The 15207-nt window shown below is 42.7% G+C and overlaps 1 protein-coding gene across 2 annotated transcripts; it reads right to left on the bottom strand.

Annotated features, from left to right (window-relative positions):
* Nucleotides 1-478: 478 nt before the first annotated feature.
* nectin4a (nectin cell adhesion molecule 4a) lies at nucleotides 479-14919 on the bottom strand. Of its 2 annotated transcripts, none has more exons than XM_070993311.1 (11): nucleotides 14517-14919; nucleotides 10555-10752; nucleotides 9785-9952; nucleotides 8886-9164; nucleotides 8487-8604; nucleotides 5305-5459; nucleotides 5034-5193; nucleotides 4601-4676; nucleotides 4097-4159; nucleotides 2549-2737; nucleotides 479-2411 (listed from the first exon to the last, which is right to left on the bottom strand). In XM_070993311.1, the coding sequence occupies exons 1-11, from the start codon at nucleotides 14569-14571 to the stop codon at nucleotides 2016-2018; spliced, it is 1857 nt and encodes a 618-aa protein (XP_070849412.1). In that variant the 5' UTR covers nucleotides 14572-14919; the 3' UTR covers nucleotides 479-2015. The 2 variants fall into 2 exon arrangements, with proteins under 2 accessions (XP_070849412.1, XP_070849414.1); XM_070993313.1 differs by having other exon boundaries at nucleotides 2184-2311.
* Nucleotides 14920-15207: the final 288 nt, after the last annotated feature.

Here is a 15207-nt window from a genome sequence, read left to right as displayed (position 1 = left end):
TTTGAATTAACACCTGCAAGAACATCCACAGGAATCTCAATAGACAATTCCTTTGCAAACCAGAACAAGTATAAAATATTTAGATGATCCATCATACATTTAGAAAAAAACCATACACATTTATTTCAAACCATCAGTACAAGCTGATACCCACACATAGCCCTCAGAATAAATGAAAATCCGGCCACGTGACCATGAAGATCATTTTCCAAAATCACAGTGGAATGCAGAGTCTTTCATAGTATTGCAGTTCGTAGGCTCATGTAGGTACCTGCACATTCCAGCAGCACACATCAGAGGGCACTGTCTGCAACACATACAGTCTACATTCAAACATAATACCACTCATCTGCTGCTCTTACCTGTTGGGTGTTTGCCTTTGCCACAAACTGTTCCTCAGCACTCTGTTAAATCAACATTTGCATCTCAGATGTCTTTGGATATTGGAACAGTTGTATCTACAGAAGCTAACAAGACAAAATAATACTTCATATTTGCCAAAAAAAAAGCAAAAGTGATTTTTTTTTTTTTTTTTTTTTCGTATTTTCCCTTTGGCACATTGCTACCCATATCAAGGCTGTAACACAACCCAGTAATACTCAGAACACATATGAACAAAGAAATAAAACCAGCGGTCCACATATAAACAATACAGGCTTGGTTTTGCACCAAAATATTAAAAATCTGTAACAGTTCATGTCAAACTCCTCTTTGAAAGGCGTCTTCCTGTCTTGGATGTCAACTAAACCGGCAGGCAGAGCAAACATTGCAAAGCACAGACGCAGAATGTCCACAGCTGTAGCAGCTTACTGACTTCTCTGCCTCGAGAGGAAGAGATGTATTCACAAATGCAGCCACGTTAAGCTATACAGTAACATGTAATCCAAAAAAAAAAAAAAAAAGTATGAAATTAAAACAAATTTACAAACGTTTGGCAGCTTTTCCAACTTTCATCCACTGTGTACTGTTAATATATGCATACATGAAGATACACAACATACATGTATCCTCTCAACAAAAGGGCAATCTGTATTGATTATTTATCTTTGTGTGTGTTTGTGTGAATGTAGGCGTGGATGTGCGGTTGGCGAGGAAAGGGGAACATGTGCTAGAAGGCAGATATATTGAATTTGTTGTTATGCTAATTTACCATGTATTTAACTTTTTTTTAAAACAGGAAATCGTTTACATATTTGTACAAATTTACATGAAGCCATATCAGTACCTTTTAAGGACACTAGTCATGTTTTGGCAGTAAGAAGTCCTTATCTGATCCAAACTGTCTCAGTGCTCAAGGCAAAGGCACGAGGACAGGAAGACAATATGGAGGTATGCATATTGCAGGTGTGGCAAGAGAGGAACAAGCCCATGGTTTGGATTATATCCCAAACCGTGTTGTGTAAGGGAACTGAACACAGGCACAGCTACTGATACACTGAGCAACTAGAGCAAAAATCCACCCTCTTTGGAGCTGTGTCGCAATCTGCTTTCCTTATGTACCAACATTCCCACAGCCTCATCTACCTCTCCTGCATTTCCTGATTTCCTACTGTGCATGTTCTTGAGTGCTTTCAACATCCCCCTCAAAAGGTATGTCAGCTGCATTCACCTGTTAGCTCCAGCTTGTAAAAGCAACAGAGACCAGATTGCGAAAGCCGAGCAAGGAATACGTCCGAGATTAAACGCTGCACTGGAAATATTGTGACATTGTCTTTGTTTGTGATGGTAATCCAAGGGAATACATGACACACATCACCAAACATCAGGCAGAGGTCCGTAAGAGTCCAGGATATGCTTTGGAGTAGACGTTTCCCTTAAAGACTTTGTTCTATTGCACCATGTTCCCACACAATAAAGAAGAAGCAGGATCACAGTCAAGGTGCAGCTTTTCCATAATTGACCACAAACTGGTTTTCTGGGTTGTGACCAAACCTCGCCACTGTATCCACATTTGGACCACCGCCAAGATCAAAGCTGGCCAGTCTGGTAGGTTCACCTTATTTTCCAGCTGCCTATTAAACGATCTGGGCCTTGTGGATCATGGAGGCGTGGGGACTGACCACAGTGGGTTTTGGCAGGAGTTTGGGCCTGAGTGTGCCGTTAGTCTGCTGATAGCGTTGTGTACTGTGCACCTCGGACACCTGGGAGCTGTTTGTCTCGCTGTCTTGGTCGTCAGGATGCTCCTGACTGGCAGGACCTCCCAAACCCTCATCCACCTCATCCTCATCATCTGTTACTGGTGGGTAGTTGCAGATCAGAGGTGGTTGCTGGTGATTCTTGGCGACGCTTCCTGGCCGTGAGCCTCCATCTGCTGGGATAATGGCACTGCCGTTTAGCTGCCTGACAATCTCAGTGGACTGTACCATTGGGAAGGTTGATGGAGTGAGAGGAGGGTGCAAACGAGTTTCCTGCTGCAACGACACAGTGCAGACACTCTTCTCAATTGCATCATCATTCAGGTAAATATGCCAAGGTCAATGCATTCCACTATTTAGTGAAATCAGGCTTTGACTTGCAAAGGAATATACATGCACACAAACACACTTACCAAAGATATAGTGCTGTTTCTCACATATGTCTCCACTCTCAGCCGGTTCTCCTCGTCTTTATCCAGAAGCCTCTCTCTCCCCCTCCGTGAGTTGTTGTACAGGAGTGGTCTGCCCAGGGAGTCGAACCCCGCCCCTCCTCCTCTCCCACCTGAGATAGTAGATCGGCTGTCGCGGCAGTGAGCCAGCTCCTGTCAGCACAGGTAGAGAGGCTGATCAGTACTCACACATACACTGATTAGGTGCATGGATTGTAATGTCATTTGTATGCTTAATTTGAACTGAATTGACTTTAGTGATAGAGCAGTATTTACTGAAAGATGAGTAATGGATGAATTAAAAGAATAGTTCAACATTTTGGGCAATATGCTGATTTGCTTTCTTAATGAAACGTAGGTTAGCTTAGTTAGCATACAGACTGGAATTAAGCGGGAAAAGCTCACCTGGCTCTGTCCAGAGGTAACAAAATCTACAGACTAGCAGTTATATCAATATATCTAACCAGAAAACAAATAAGTGATTTCCTAAAATGCACTATTGCTTGAAACATTTTCTGAAACTGATGACTGACACCCTGATACTAAAGGTGAAACCTTCCTTTGTCATGAGTATGATCTCTGTGAAATCAAACTTCTGTCACCACACTGGTGGACATATTGAGTTATTTTAAGAACAGCATTGAATGGCGGTAGCAACTGTAGGGGCCCTTTTAAAAATATTTCTCTTGCATCCACTATATGAGAAGAGAAGTGAGTGAGATTTTTATGGGTGTGACATTTCTGAAATATAATCCAAATAAATTCCAAGTGCCCTTTGAAATAATGATGACGTTTGGATGTGATCATAGGTTATGTACATGTGAGCAAAAAGTTCACGCTCAATTACTTGATTCTGATTCTACTGGTAGCATATCCAAAGGAGCAGAGCAGGTCAGAAATATATGAAAATAAAGTTTCTGGTAATAAATGAAAAATGATTTATTCATTTACTTTTTTTAATTGGAGCTTGCCGTTTCCTATAATTAATGCCAAATGACATAGTTCTTTCAAGGAAACGTCAGTAATTATAAAGTAATTATGGACCCGTAGAGTAGAGCATTGTTTAAGGTTCTTTTCTGGGCCCTGTATTCCTGGTTTCACTCCAGGAAGACCGATGCGAACATACAAGAGCTACTGAAAACCTGATGATCTATGAGTGCAGCTAAATGTAGGCTAGAAAATGACTAACAACTGTGAACTGGAGTAACCCTGCGACAGAGGACCATGATGCAGGCCAGCATTATTACAGGACACCGTGGTTAAATTGAAGGGATAGTTTCACTCTTTGGGAAATATGCTTCTTCTCTCTTATACCACTCTTCTTTCTGTATGCTGAATATGAAACGACAGTCTGTAATATGATGTGCTATCATGATTATGAATATCTGAGATGCACTACATTCAGATTTTCAGTGCTGGAGCTCAGAACTTAGCCATCTGGCATCTGGACAGTAAAGCCTCAGTCCCCGGCCCTGGCCCTGCATGCAGAGTTACACAGATATGTAGACTGACCCCGAGGGAAGACAGGCTGGTCCTTATGGTTCCCTCCACCCTCAGAGGGATGTTTTCCTCCATCTGCAATGGAAAGAAACAGAGGGCCGAGTTAGATGTGGGGCTGAGGATGGATCCTGAACCCTAAAAACAAGTCTGTGCCTCTACCAGCATGCCTTTTCCAAGCTTCTAAACCCACTTACTTGTTTCCTTGCAAAGGCACATAAAGTAGGTCAAGCAATGACTAATAACAGGCAAGATAGGAGCATTTGACTGCCACAACTCACTGCCACTCATGGTTACAGAGCGGAGTATTAGGTATTCGTGCCATTAAACTTTCAAAAGAAGAATCCTTGAATAAATGAGAAACATATGGGAGCAGCAGTCTGCGGATTCTGATCATCGGTGTCCTCCAGTCTGACAGCCTGAATCAGGTCGCACAGATTAGACATGGGAGGAAACCGAAGATGATGATGCTGCAGTGGGATGGTATGTTCAGTGAAAAGAATAATTCAGTCATAGTACCACTCCTCTGGGATCCGTGCTGACAGAGTTCATCCTCCTGAAAGAAGCTTGCCTGGAGAGAGTGCTTATTTCCTCCCTGACGAACGAGAGGGAGAAAAAAGGAGAACACTGAGGAACTTCCACTGTGAATAATGTGTCATTTTTTCCAGCATTTTCCATTTTTATGGAGTTCATACTGCACACTTTTCATTGCTTTCATTTCATTTTTATGCATATTTTTCAGTTTCCTGGTCACATCCTGGAGTCATTTACTAACTCAACTTTCTTGCTCCTCTAATTCTACTTAATGGTCTTAACTGTCGGTTGTAACATGCTTAATAGCCCTGATTTGTTCCAGTCATAGTCATTCTTAGCTCATCTTCCCTGCAGAGATCATTACAGTTTCATATCATCTTATCTACTCTTAATTAAACATCGCGTTATCTCAACATACTTCCTCTCAGTCAGCTCCCTCTCCAGTTTCTTGTTCTTGCGCTTGTGGTGGCAAGTGATGATGATGACAATGACGAGCATCAAGATCAGCAGCCCACCGGCCACGCTCCCCACAACGATCATCTGCATGTTTTCTTCCAATGCGTCATGCCGGGGAGCTTCTGTGGAGAGTTAGTTGGGATGCAGGATTAGATGGATGCATACATTTATTCCAACTGTATATATTAGTATGACAAGTCTTAGTATGTGATGTTGACGGTGCTGTCATCTACTTTTCACATCAATGTCCACCTCCGCCTTCCCTTCTCCCACTTTGTTCTTGGCTATGCAAAGGTAGGTGCCGCTGTCTGACGAGAGCAGGGGTCGCTCAAATGCTAGTGTTCCATTTGGGTGGGGGATGACACCTTCTGGCAATTCTCCACCCATTCTGCATGCAGGACAAAACAAAGTTACACACAGTGCCTTCAGATCGACACACTGACTTTATCATCAGAGTTAAAAGGCAACCAGAGTTCATCATTTTTAGAAATGCTGTTGGGAGGGCTGAACATCGCATGTTACTATTCTAAGAAGCAAACACACTCAACTGAAAATCATACAAAGACAATATATTCAATGCTTTACCTCATCAGCTTTTGTAAATATATGGTTATTCTGAATTTGATGCAGCAACACATTTCAAACAAGTTGGGACAGGAGCAACTAAAGACTGGGAAAGATGTGGAATGCTAAAAAAAAACACCTGTTTGGAACATTCCACAGGTAAACAGGTTCATTGGTAGCAGGTGACAGTGTCATGACTGTTGAAGCCTCATGTTATTTTTATCTGAATGACAGAATAAGGCCTGGGGATTTTGTCCGCCATGTCTTTCAGTGTAGTCATGTTGTCGGGCTGTCTTTTGTAGCGCTTCCCTCCTGTTTTTTAAGCTTTGTTGTTGTTGTTGTTGTTGCTTTTAGATGTGCAGGATTCCTCTTAGCTTCTAACTTTGGTGGATGTTAATTGTTTTAATTAATAAACAAACATCATGTTACTTTAACAGATAGCAAGTGAACACACTGAACACAATAAAAGATCTTTAAGTTCACATGAAGTCATGTCAGTTTAACAAATAAGAATCTAGTATACCAAAGAAGTATTTTTTTTTTGTTGTAATCCAATAGATTTTTTTCTTCAGTGTACTTTTTTCACCCGTTCCTGCTTTTTTTTTTTTACAACTAGCCCGAAGCATAAACCACATCACCAGCTCAATGCTAATAAAACATTTTAAAACCTTTCCTTAACTTTTTGGAAGTTTGGTCAGACAGGAATAATCGGTAAGGAAGCACCTCTATTTCTAATACAATGCCCCTTTTTTCAGTTCTGTTCTCAATTATATAGAAATAATGTTTCTCAGTTGTGTGGCACCACCACATAGTTCCTGGCAGTGTGACTCAGGGAAAATGTTTTCGATGAGCAACACTGTCCAGGGTGTTGCCTCAGTGTTGTTGTTATGAGCATATTTGATTTAATCCGTTTGAACAGACTTGACCTTAATGTCTGCCTGTTGCTGTGAACATTAGCAACCCACATTGCCCCAGAAATACCGGCTAAATTTATTATTACAGGAGCTAATGCCCTGAAAAACAGCCTCAGTTTGTATTCGCAGAGGCTACACTGACCCTCCTAGATTGCACACCATGCAGCTATGCTTTTTCATGACTAACAGGAAAGAGAAACCGTCTGTTTTACATCTGCAGTAGAGACGCCTTCATGATAACATCTCACACAAATCAACACATTCTGCTTCCTCTTGCTCCTCTCGCCGCCCCTTGGCTCACCTCAACCCTTCTGCTGACCTGCTTCCACTACAGTTCACCTCTCTCCCTACCAGGGCTGCTCATCCCTTTCCCTTTTTTTTCTCATCCCCCTCTTCCTCCCTCCTTCGTGTGAAACTGTCTCATCTGTCTGCTCCCCGCACAAGCTGCAACACGACACTGTGACACCAGCTATTACTTCACCTGCCGACTTTTATTGACAAAGCCAACAGGTTTGCCCGCTGCTGAAGCTGCCGCACGTTTGTGTGTGCGTTCATGTGAAATGCGTGCATGAGTGCGGACAGGTTGATTGTAACTAGAGATTTTGAGTGGTGACTTGTGTCTCTGTGTGTGTATACATGCTCATGAGTGTGCATGCTTGTATGCATGGCGTGTGTCTGCTAAGCCTTACTCACAACAACTCATTTCCCAAGGTGTGTTCCAGTGACTAATAGCAATGAATACATACATCACGGCAAACACAACTCAAATCAGAAGGAACCTCACCAAACATTTTACTTTCATTTCTTTGCATTTCAGAAGTACTAACGCTTTTATCAGCATATGAAACAATTGTGTGTAAGGAATTTCTCCCTTGGGGCCTCACTGTCACTTCTCATAATTCAGTGGAAGCCATTCCTCGTCCAGCCGCTTTTCATGGCTTGCATTTTTTTATTTTGTTTTTCTAGCCAAACTCTACGCCACACCCTGAGAATATCTGAACGCACCAAAGGAAATGACTTAGAGATGACACCAGGCGACTCAGGCAGAAGAACTCAGGCATTTGAGTCAAACCCTCACCTGGGATTAAAGCTGAGCAGCAATGTGTTGCATTTCAATGACACGCAACATTTGAATGTGTTTCCATCCAAGCAGCAGAATCAGGAGGTGACAATGCCAGGGCTTGTTTGGCTGTCATGTGGAAAGGGTGGAGATCCACCCCCAATACACTGTAAAAACTCACTTCAAATGAGCGTGTAAGTGACCATGCAAAGAATCTATCAACACCCTTCACACAAAATAAATTTTCAGTCCACATACAACAATAACTCCAGTGACTGGATAACACCGGTCCCAACCTTCCACGAATCAAAAGTTTGATAGCGCATATGTAGGTCTGACACCTGGTCTAACCCCATCACTATCCTCCACCCATCCATTTTGACTGTGTTCCCATATCCAGATTGTCCTTTGAGCACTGATGGCACTGACCATACGTGTAATACAAGCATAAAACAGCATTTTCCTCTGCTTTCATCTTTGGCATTCCAGCTGTCAAAGAGCACTTCTAACAGCAAAATAAAAATTCCACACATAGTACAGCTTCACAGATGGCTGCCATGTATTTTTTTTTTGTTGTTACTGTTGTTGTTGTTTTTGCGACAGAAACAAGATGAGGAAGAAGAAGCTGGACAGAGCAATCAGATCTTTCTTGTAAAGCACTTGACACTGTTACTTTTATTATTATGTTTACAGTTGGCCTGTTACAGATGAGAATGACCTTAGTGCAACCTCACTGAAGATCGCACTCACACTCTTGGCTGTTGAAATCATAGCAAAATAACTGGTATAATTGCTCTCAAAAGTAGCAGTGACCAGACACATCAGACGGTTAGTCACACAAGGGCTAGACAGCCAGAGAGGGAGGCGGGTCCTGTACCTGATCCAGGTGAAACTGTGTGGTTTGGGGTTTCCTCCACTCACGCACCTCAGGGCAGCATTCTGCAAACCCACGGACCACTCTTGCTCATATCCAGACACCTCTGCATGTGGAGGGACTGGGAGAAAGAACAATATTTTTCTAACTTTGTTTAGCTGAGGCAAAAAGAGGAGGCATTAAACACAAAAAAGGGGGGGGGGGGGATCAAAGATAGCAAAGGATGAATATTCAGGCTTTTAGCTAATGCAGTTATGAAGGACAACTTGCAATGAATGCAACATTTTACAAGAAACCAACTCCATGTTTTGGCTGCCAGTGTGGTCCCTCTCAAGAGACCGATTCAAAGCTTGATTTTTAATAATGTAACGCTGCCTCTGGAGAATTCTGATGAATACTCACAGTGCACCACCAGGTCGTATCTGAGCCTGCGGGGGCCCTGGAAGGTCGGATGCCACACCAGACAGTCCAGCTTCTTGCCATTCATGTTCCTGAAGGGATGGAGGGAGTAGTGCGAGGAGACTGCCCCGTTGTCAGAAGAGCGATTGATGGACTGGCCGTTCAGGTCGGTGTCCCAGGAGAGGCGTGGAGGCGGGCGGGCCACAGAGCGACAGGAAGCGGCCTGCGTGTAGGACTGTCCCTCGACCAGAGTCACAGGGTCCAGGGAGGAAATAGGAATGGCTGGAGGGAGGATTGTTAGAATGTTTGAATAGAGTGACGGTAAACACATTTAGCAGGTAGTGCTGAATGCGTACACGTAGGCTTAAAGAGATCTTTAAAGGCTCTATGAAGCAGGAAATTGTTCATTTATATATTTTTGGTTTATTCACAAGAGATTTTTTATTTGTAGTTTTTCTCACTCATTTGAAGTGGGTTGGGTTCAGTTGGAGACAGGTGATGTCATATATGTCCACGCACCAATGCAAGTCATTTTTGTCTCTTTTTTTGTTTTGTTTTTAACAGTTGCAATGAAGCAAAATACCACTTTTTAATTAGTGTTTTTATACTAGTTTACTACATGGTCTAGTCCCCCTACTGAATAGGCATATTCTGGCCCAAATCCAGAAGAGAGAGCAGTTTAACTGTACCAAATATTTAATTTAATGTGTGAAAACTACAGACAAACAAAAACACAGCCAGTTGAAACTCACCCCGATTCCCTCTGTGACTGGAAAGACTACTGCAGCTTCTCTCAGTTTTAAAACTTATACAACATATCAGGACTCCCGTTGCTGCACTAATAAGCTTGGCTAAACTAATCTTTTTTTTACTATATGGCAGAGTCATGAGGGAACACTCACTCCACACAATGAGCGACATCTCTCTGTCAAAGTTGCCTGAGGGGAAGGTGCTGATGCGGCAGATGTACTTCCCCTCATCAGACACCTCTGTACTCATGATGACCAGGGACGAGTCCACGGTGGGGTCGCTGTTTTTAAAGCGCACACGTCGAGACCACGTCCCGAACGCTATGGACAGACAGAGAGACAGAGAGCAAGAAAGGGGGAAAGAGTTAATAGAAAAGGTGAGAAAGGATATGACACAAAAAATTAAGTCTCACAAGTTCAAAACAGACCGCAGGGTTTCTTTTGTCACTTTCAGTTCCATACACATCTCTGCACCCCTGAAATTGCATTTACTTTCTGGCTGTTTCACTCACACTCTCATCCAGTGTTTCTCACATTCACAATGGGTGTTGGCCTCCTAAATCTCAACAAATTAACCTAAAGTGAAGACACCAAAAAAAAAAAAGACACAAAGACCAAAGGTCTTGGTGCCCTTGAAATATCCCTGTGATATCACAGTTAAATTGCCAGTGTCTCTCTCTCTCACAGTCCACACTTCATTTAACACTTTTAGATGGTTGTGAACATTTGCCTTAAAGCCTTATTAGTTCTGTGAGAGAATAAAAAAAGCCTCCAACCAGCACTTCACGAATCAACGAGTAATACTACGAGAAAGCTTGCTCACTGGACCGAGCATATGAGAGTGAGTGCTTTGAAGAAATGTCTGCCAGTGAGGACAGGGGACGCTATGCAGTGGATGTAAAGTGACCATGATGACCACTGACCTGTCTGTCCATTGGTATGGTGTGCAGTGATGATCTGCTCCTTGGTGGCATCAGGTTTCTCCTTATACCAGGTGACCTGCACCACCACATCGTTCCCGACTGGCTGGTAGCGACAGGACAGGACGGTCTCTTCTTCCGCCAAGGAACGTATGGGATCGTTTGTCGGGGGATCCAAAAAGTCTCCATCTGTCACTGTAACTGACAGAGGTGAAGGCCAGATAGATAAATATATCTATTGAGTGTTCAAAAAAATAAAAGAGATACAGAGAAACAAAGATACTACGCCTGACATCAGTCCCTCCACAGATTATGCAGCTGACTGTTTAAATGATAAATTCTGATTCAGTGTGCAATCCAGTGACACTGAGTTCAACACTGCAGCACTGACAGTGATCTCTGACCTACACCCTGAACCTGTAGGGTGTAGGTCAGAGAGCTACAATTACAGTAGCTCTCGGAGGAAAAAGCAGGTCAGGAAAACATCTCATTTGCTAAATTACACATTTTTTAAAAATAGCTGATCTGGCTAATTTGCCAACTAAAAGAGAGAGCAGCAAAACATGGAAGAAGCTAGTGTTAGGACGTGTTGTGCACTAACTACTGAAGAATGTGGTCTGACCTTTTTAATTAGTTTTTGTTGACCTTTCAAGTTCAAAGCACAGCCACAGGCTACTTGTCTATTTCTATTAGTTGGGTAGAAAAAAACAAGTCACTATCTTTTTGACCATTTAGCTCGCTCACACTGCGAATAATTGTGATTATGGGTTTCCCAACAGACACCAATAGTTTTACATCAACACAAACTGTCTTGTTTCTTCCCATAAACCCAGTGGTTACTTGTCACTTCACACACACACAAATACACTCACTAATGAAAAGTGTTAGATTGGAGTAACGTAGGCTAGTTGTCTGCATGTGGCGTAAGACATAGTGGCTCTTGTGGCTGTGGTTCTTGGCACTGTGTGTTTAAAGCTCTGATTCGCTGAAGGCCTCCTCATGTTGTTTCTCACCCGAATGGCAGATCATGATTATCTAATCACCATCAGGTGTGATACAAGCTTGTGCCCAATATAACAAAGCAGAGCCGGATCCTGTTATGATTGTTGATTTCGAAAAAGGCGTGAGGGCCCAAACATCACCCTGTTAAAGGGTAAATGCATATGGAGCCAGGCTGTGCAACACTTTTTTTCCAACTCTCTGGTCTGTTTCAGCACAACCCTTAGTGTGCATTACTTTCCCATGACATCCTAGCTGCATATCATCATATTTAACAGGCAGATATGAGAGTGAAGCTGTGCAAAAACACAAATTCAAACTTCAGTTTTAGAGAGGGAGGGAGGGAGGATAGAGAAAACATGTTGTCTATCAGACGGGCTTAGCACAAGTGAAGATATGTCGCCTGACTAGTTGCCCGAGATAAGCTTTCAAAGCAAACTTACAGGGTTACCTCACTGTCTGGACAGAGCGAGGCCTCAGGAAATACACAGGACATAAAACACAGCCACTATACACTAAGTGTTATGTGTCTTACACTGTCACACTCCAAACCACAAATGTTAGCACGAATCTCTCTCATTTTTGGACTTTTCTTCCCTTCAGCCTGTCTGTTTTCAGATCAGTTTGCTCATGTGTTTGATAGACAAACTGCAGTGTGTCACCTTATCTTCTGCTGTCCTCTACCAATCTCACACACACACACACACTTGAGAATAACAGTCTCAGGGTGCTGATCCTTGTAAGCTGTGTTCAATGGTTAATAGGAAGAGTCAGAGTTAGAGATATTTCTCTTGGCACACTGATAGAATTTTTTTTTTTTTTTGTGAAAAGCATAATGTTTCCTTCTGCCACCTAAAGGCCTGAACAGGTGATTCATCATTGCAATGTATTATTATATTGCTGCTCTTGGCATCGGGCTTGTGTTGCTGGTGATTGATTTATTGTCAGAAGGTGCAGTTTCCTGATGGCGATGACCCTGTTGAGACTGAAGGAAAACAGCTTGCAACGAAAATGGATTACTCCCAGACACTAATGATATATCAATTCACAACATGGCAGACCATGTGTATCTAAGATGAGCAACAATACAGCTGGCCTTTTCATTACTTGAATCTAAAAGAGCCTAATCAGTGAAAATTGGCCTCTTGAGGCATTTCTGTCTGTTTTCTATGTAACATCAGTGTATTGTGCTGTAGACAGTAGTTGCAACTTGTTTTTACCAATAACTGCAGTATCTGGTTTCACATCTACATTTCAGTTTCACTGTTGTGTGATCAAGTTTTGACTCGTTTATATGTAGAATTTGCCGAAAGGATCACAAACACTCCAAGTGACCATTCAGCTATAAGTACTAGTGGCAGAACGGTACCAAGAAGGAGTCTACAGCAATGCTAGCTGCTCTGTGTCCACAACGCAGTGCTTTGAGCTAAATGCTAATGTCACTGTGAACAGCACAGTGGCATTAGCATGGTAATGTCACTGTGCTGTTCAGCAGGTCTAACGTTTACTGGGTTCACCATCTTATTTTAGTGAGTTAGCATGCAAACTCTTGCTGTGACAACAGCACTAACCACAAAGTAATCTTTTCCTTTTTTAATATGCAGGAAGTGTCAAGAACAGGCGTGGTTCACAGGAACATTGTCAAAAATGTTGATATGATAATCTGGATAAAAAAGCTAGATATAACTCATCTCATCAACTCATATAAATCATCCATCCATCAGCTGGGAAGTCTTATTCTGGACTAAAGTGATGAAAGGACTGACTGACAGACCATCAGATACTGCCACGCATGGCTAGTAAGAAATAGAAAGTGAAGCTACAAGGCCAGGACATGAATGAACTCAACAAACCTTCTGGCACTTTCCTTTGGTAACCGCTAACCACTAACATGGCGTTAATATAGTTTTGATTACAGTCATGTTTAAGATTTCTGTTTTGTGTGTGAACAAAACATGGAGTATGATTCTGCTGATTCACATTGATTTCTGTGGAAACATCAGCAAGTATGCCAGAACTGCCAACACAACTTGTACCAGCCAATAACCCAAGAAGGCAGCTTCGAATGGGGGTGTTAAGTTCAGTCTGGACTCTCGTGTGTGTCAGTCTCACACTCTTTCAGGTGTTGATTCAATACCTGATGTGGGAATCTGTTCAGATATGTTAGTGGGTAGGATGTGATTCATGCATTTACCATCAGAAGTGATGAGTGTACGCTACAGACAGGTGTGTTTTTCCATGAATGTGTGTGTGTTTGTCGCCCTGAGGTTCCCTGGAATCTGCCAGTGCGGCATTACTGACATAACAGTCAGTCTATCCTGCCTCTCTGCAGGGGACTGACAACGTGGGGCTGTTTTTGGGGCTGTCAATGCATAAACCAAGCGCATGTATCATATGTATGCATGCATTAGGCTTAAGCAACACACACAGACGCACTAGGAGGGTCCATGCAGTTCCTCTGAATCAGACAGAAGGAGGGGACATGGTCAACAGCAACCTGTTTTTCCTGAAATATCAGACTGCACTGCAAGTGTTTTCTCAAACAGCACTGCTCCAACTAAGTCTATTCCTGAGAAAAGTTGGCCTACTGCCTAGAGCGTACAGAACTCAGCCCATGAATATGTATGAGATATTGTTGGAAAGGCACCGGCCAGTTTTCATGATCAAGAGAACTAAAGGTCACTGAAGTATGTTCTTGAACACCTCTTTGTGATGTTCTTCAGTTAGAAGTAGGCCTGCTAGATAGTATAGGAGTATTGTAGGAAGATCACTGTATACATGAGATACACATAACAGGCTGCATTAAGGCCACTATATGAAAACTGTTGAATAAAAACAGTACTGCCCTAAAAGAATATCATATTTGACACCAGAGCAGATACAGACACAAACACTGTAAAGCCTTAAAAGAATGGCATAGATTCTGGCATATCACTCTGGACAGACTCCACATAAAGCCTCCTTACCAAAGATCCAGAGGACGCAGAGACACAGAGAGAGTGTGTTCAGCAGAGAAGTCATTCTCCTCCTCAGTTCCTCCTAACTGTGCATAAGTCGGTACAATTTCCAAGCAGGAATAAAGCTCATCAGTCCAGGTAATGGTATCCTAAATGACGGGCATGCATGAGGCGCTGAGGCGGATTCATGCCTCGTGCTGCTGGATCATCCTCTGTGGTGGTTTTTTTTCTTTTTTTTCCCAGAACCAGCTCCTTTCCAAATGTTTAGTTGTGTAAACTCAATCCTCTTGAGAGTCCTTTCAGTTTGGTTAGGTGTTGGTTTGTCAAGCACACGCCATCATGTTTGCCCTTTAGAAAAAAGAAGGTGCAGCTTTACCTGGTTGGGATACACCTGTTTGTACGACACCTCTCTCTCTCTTTCTCCCCCGCTCTCTATCTCTCCCTCTCTCTCTTTCACACACACCTACCCACAATCACACACACACACACACACACACACACACACACACACACACACACACACACACACACACACACACACACACACACACACACAGACATACACACATTCGCACCAAAAGCCACCATTCCGGTTTGGTGAAGGCAACATGACAGTTATTTGCTCGTCTTTACTTGCTCTGCTCAGAGGAGAGGCAGGTGAAAAGCAGGCATGGAGAGACAGTTTAAACCACGTCCAAAT

This window comes from Chaetodon trifascialis, chromosome 23 (assembly GCF_039877785.1).
Source record: "Chaetodon trifascialis isolate fChaTrf1 chromosome 23, fChaTrf1.hap1, whole genome shotgun sequence".
Lineage (NCBI taxonomy): Eukaryota > Metazoa > Chordata > Actinopteri > Chaetodontiformes > Chaetodontidae > Chaetodon > Chaetodon trifascialis.
This window is presented reverse-complemented; position numbering and strand designations above follow the sequence as displayed.

Coding starts and splice junctions, on each gene's coding strand:
- nectin4a (XM_070993311.1), bottom strand. CDS start 14,571: ATGACTTCTCTGCTGAACACACTCTCTCTGTGTCTCTGCGTCCTCTGG. Junction 4,160..4,600: donor GCACGGATCCCAGAGGAGTG/GTACTATGACTG, acceptor TTTCCATTGCAG/ATGGAGGAAAACATCCCTCT. Junction 2,738..4,096: donor CCAGCCTGTCTTCCCTCGGG/GTCAGTCTACAT, acceptor CTGTGCTGACAG/GAGCTGGCTCACTGCCGCGA.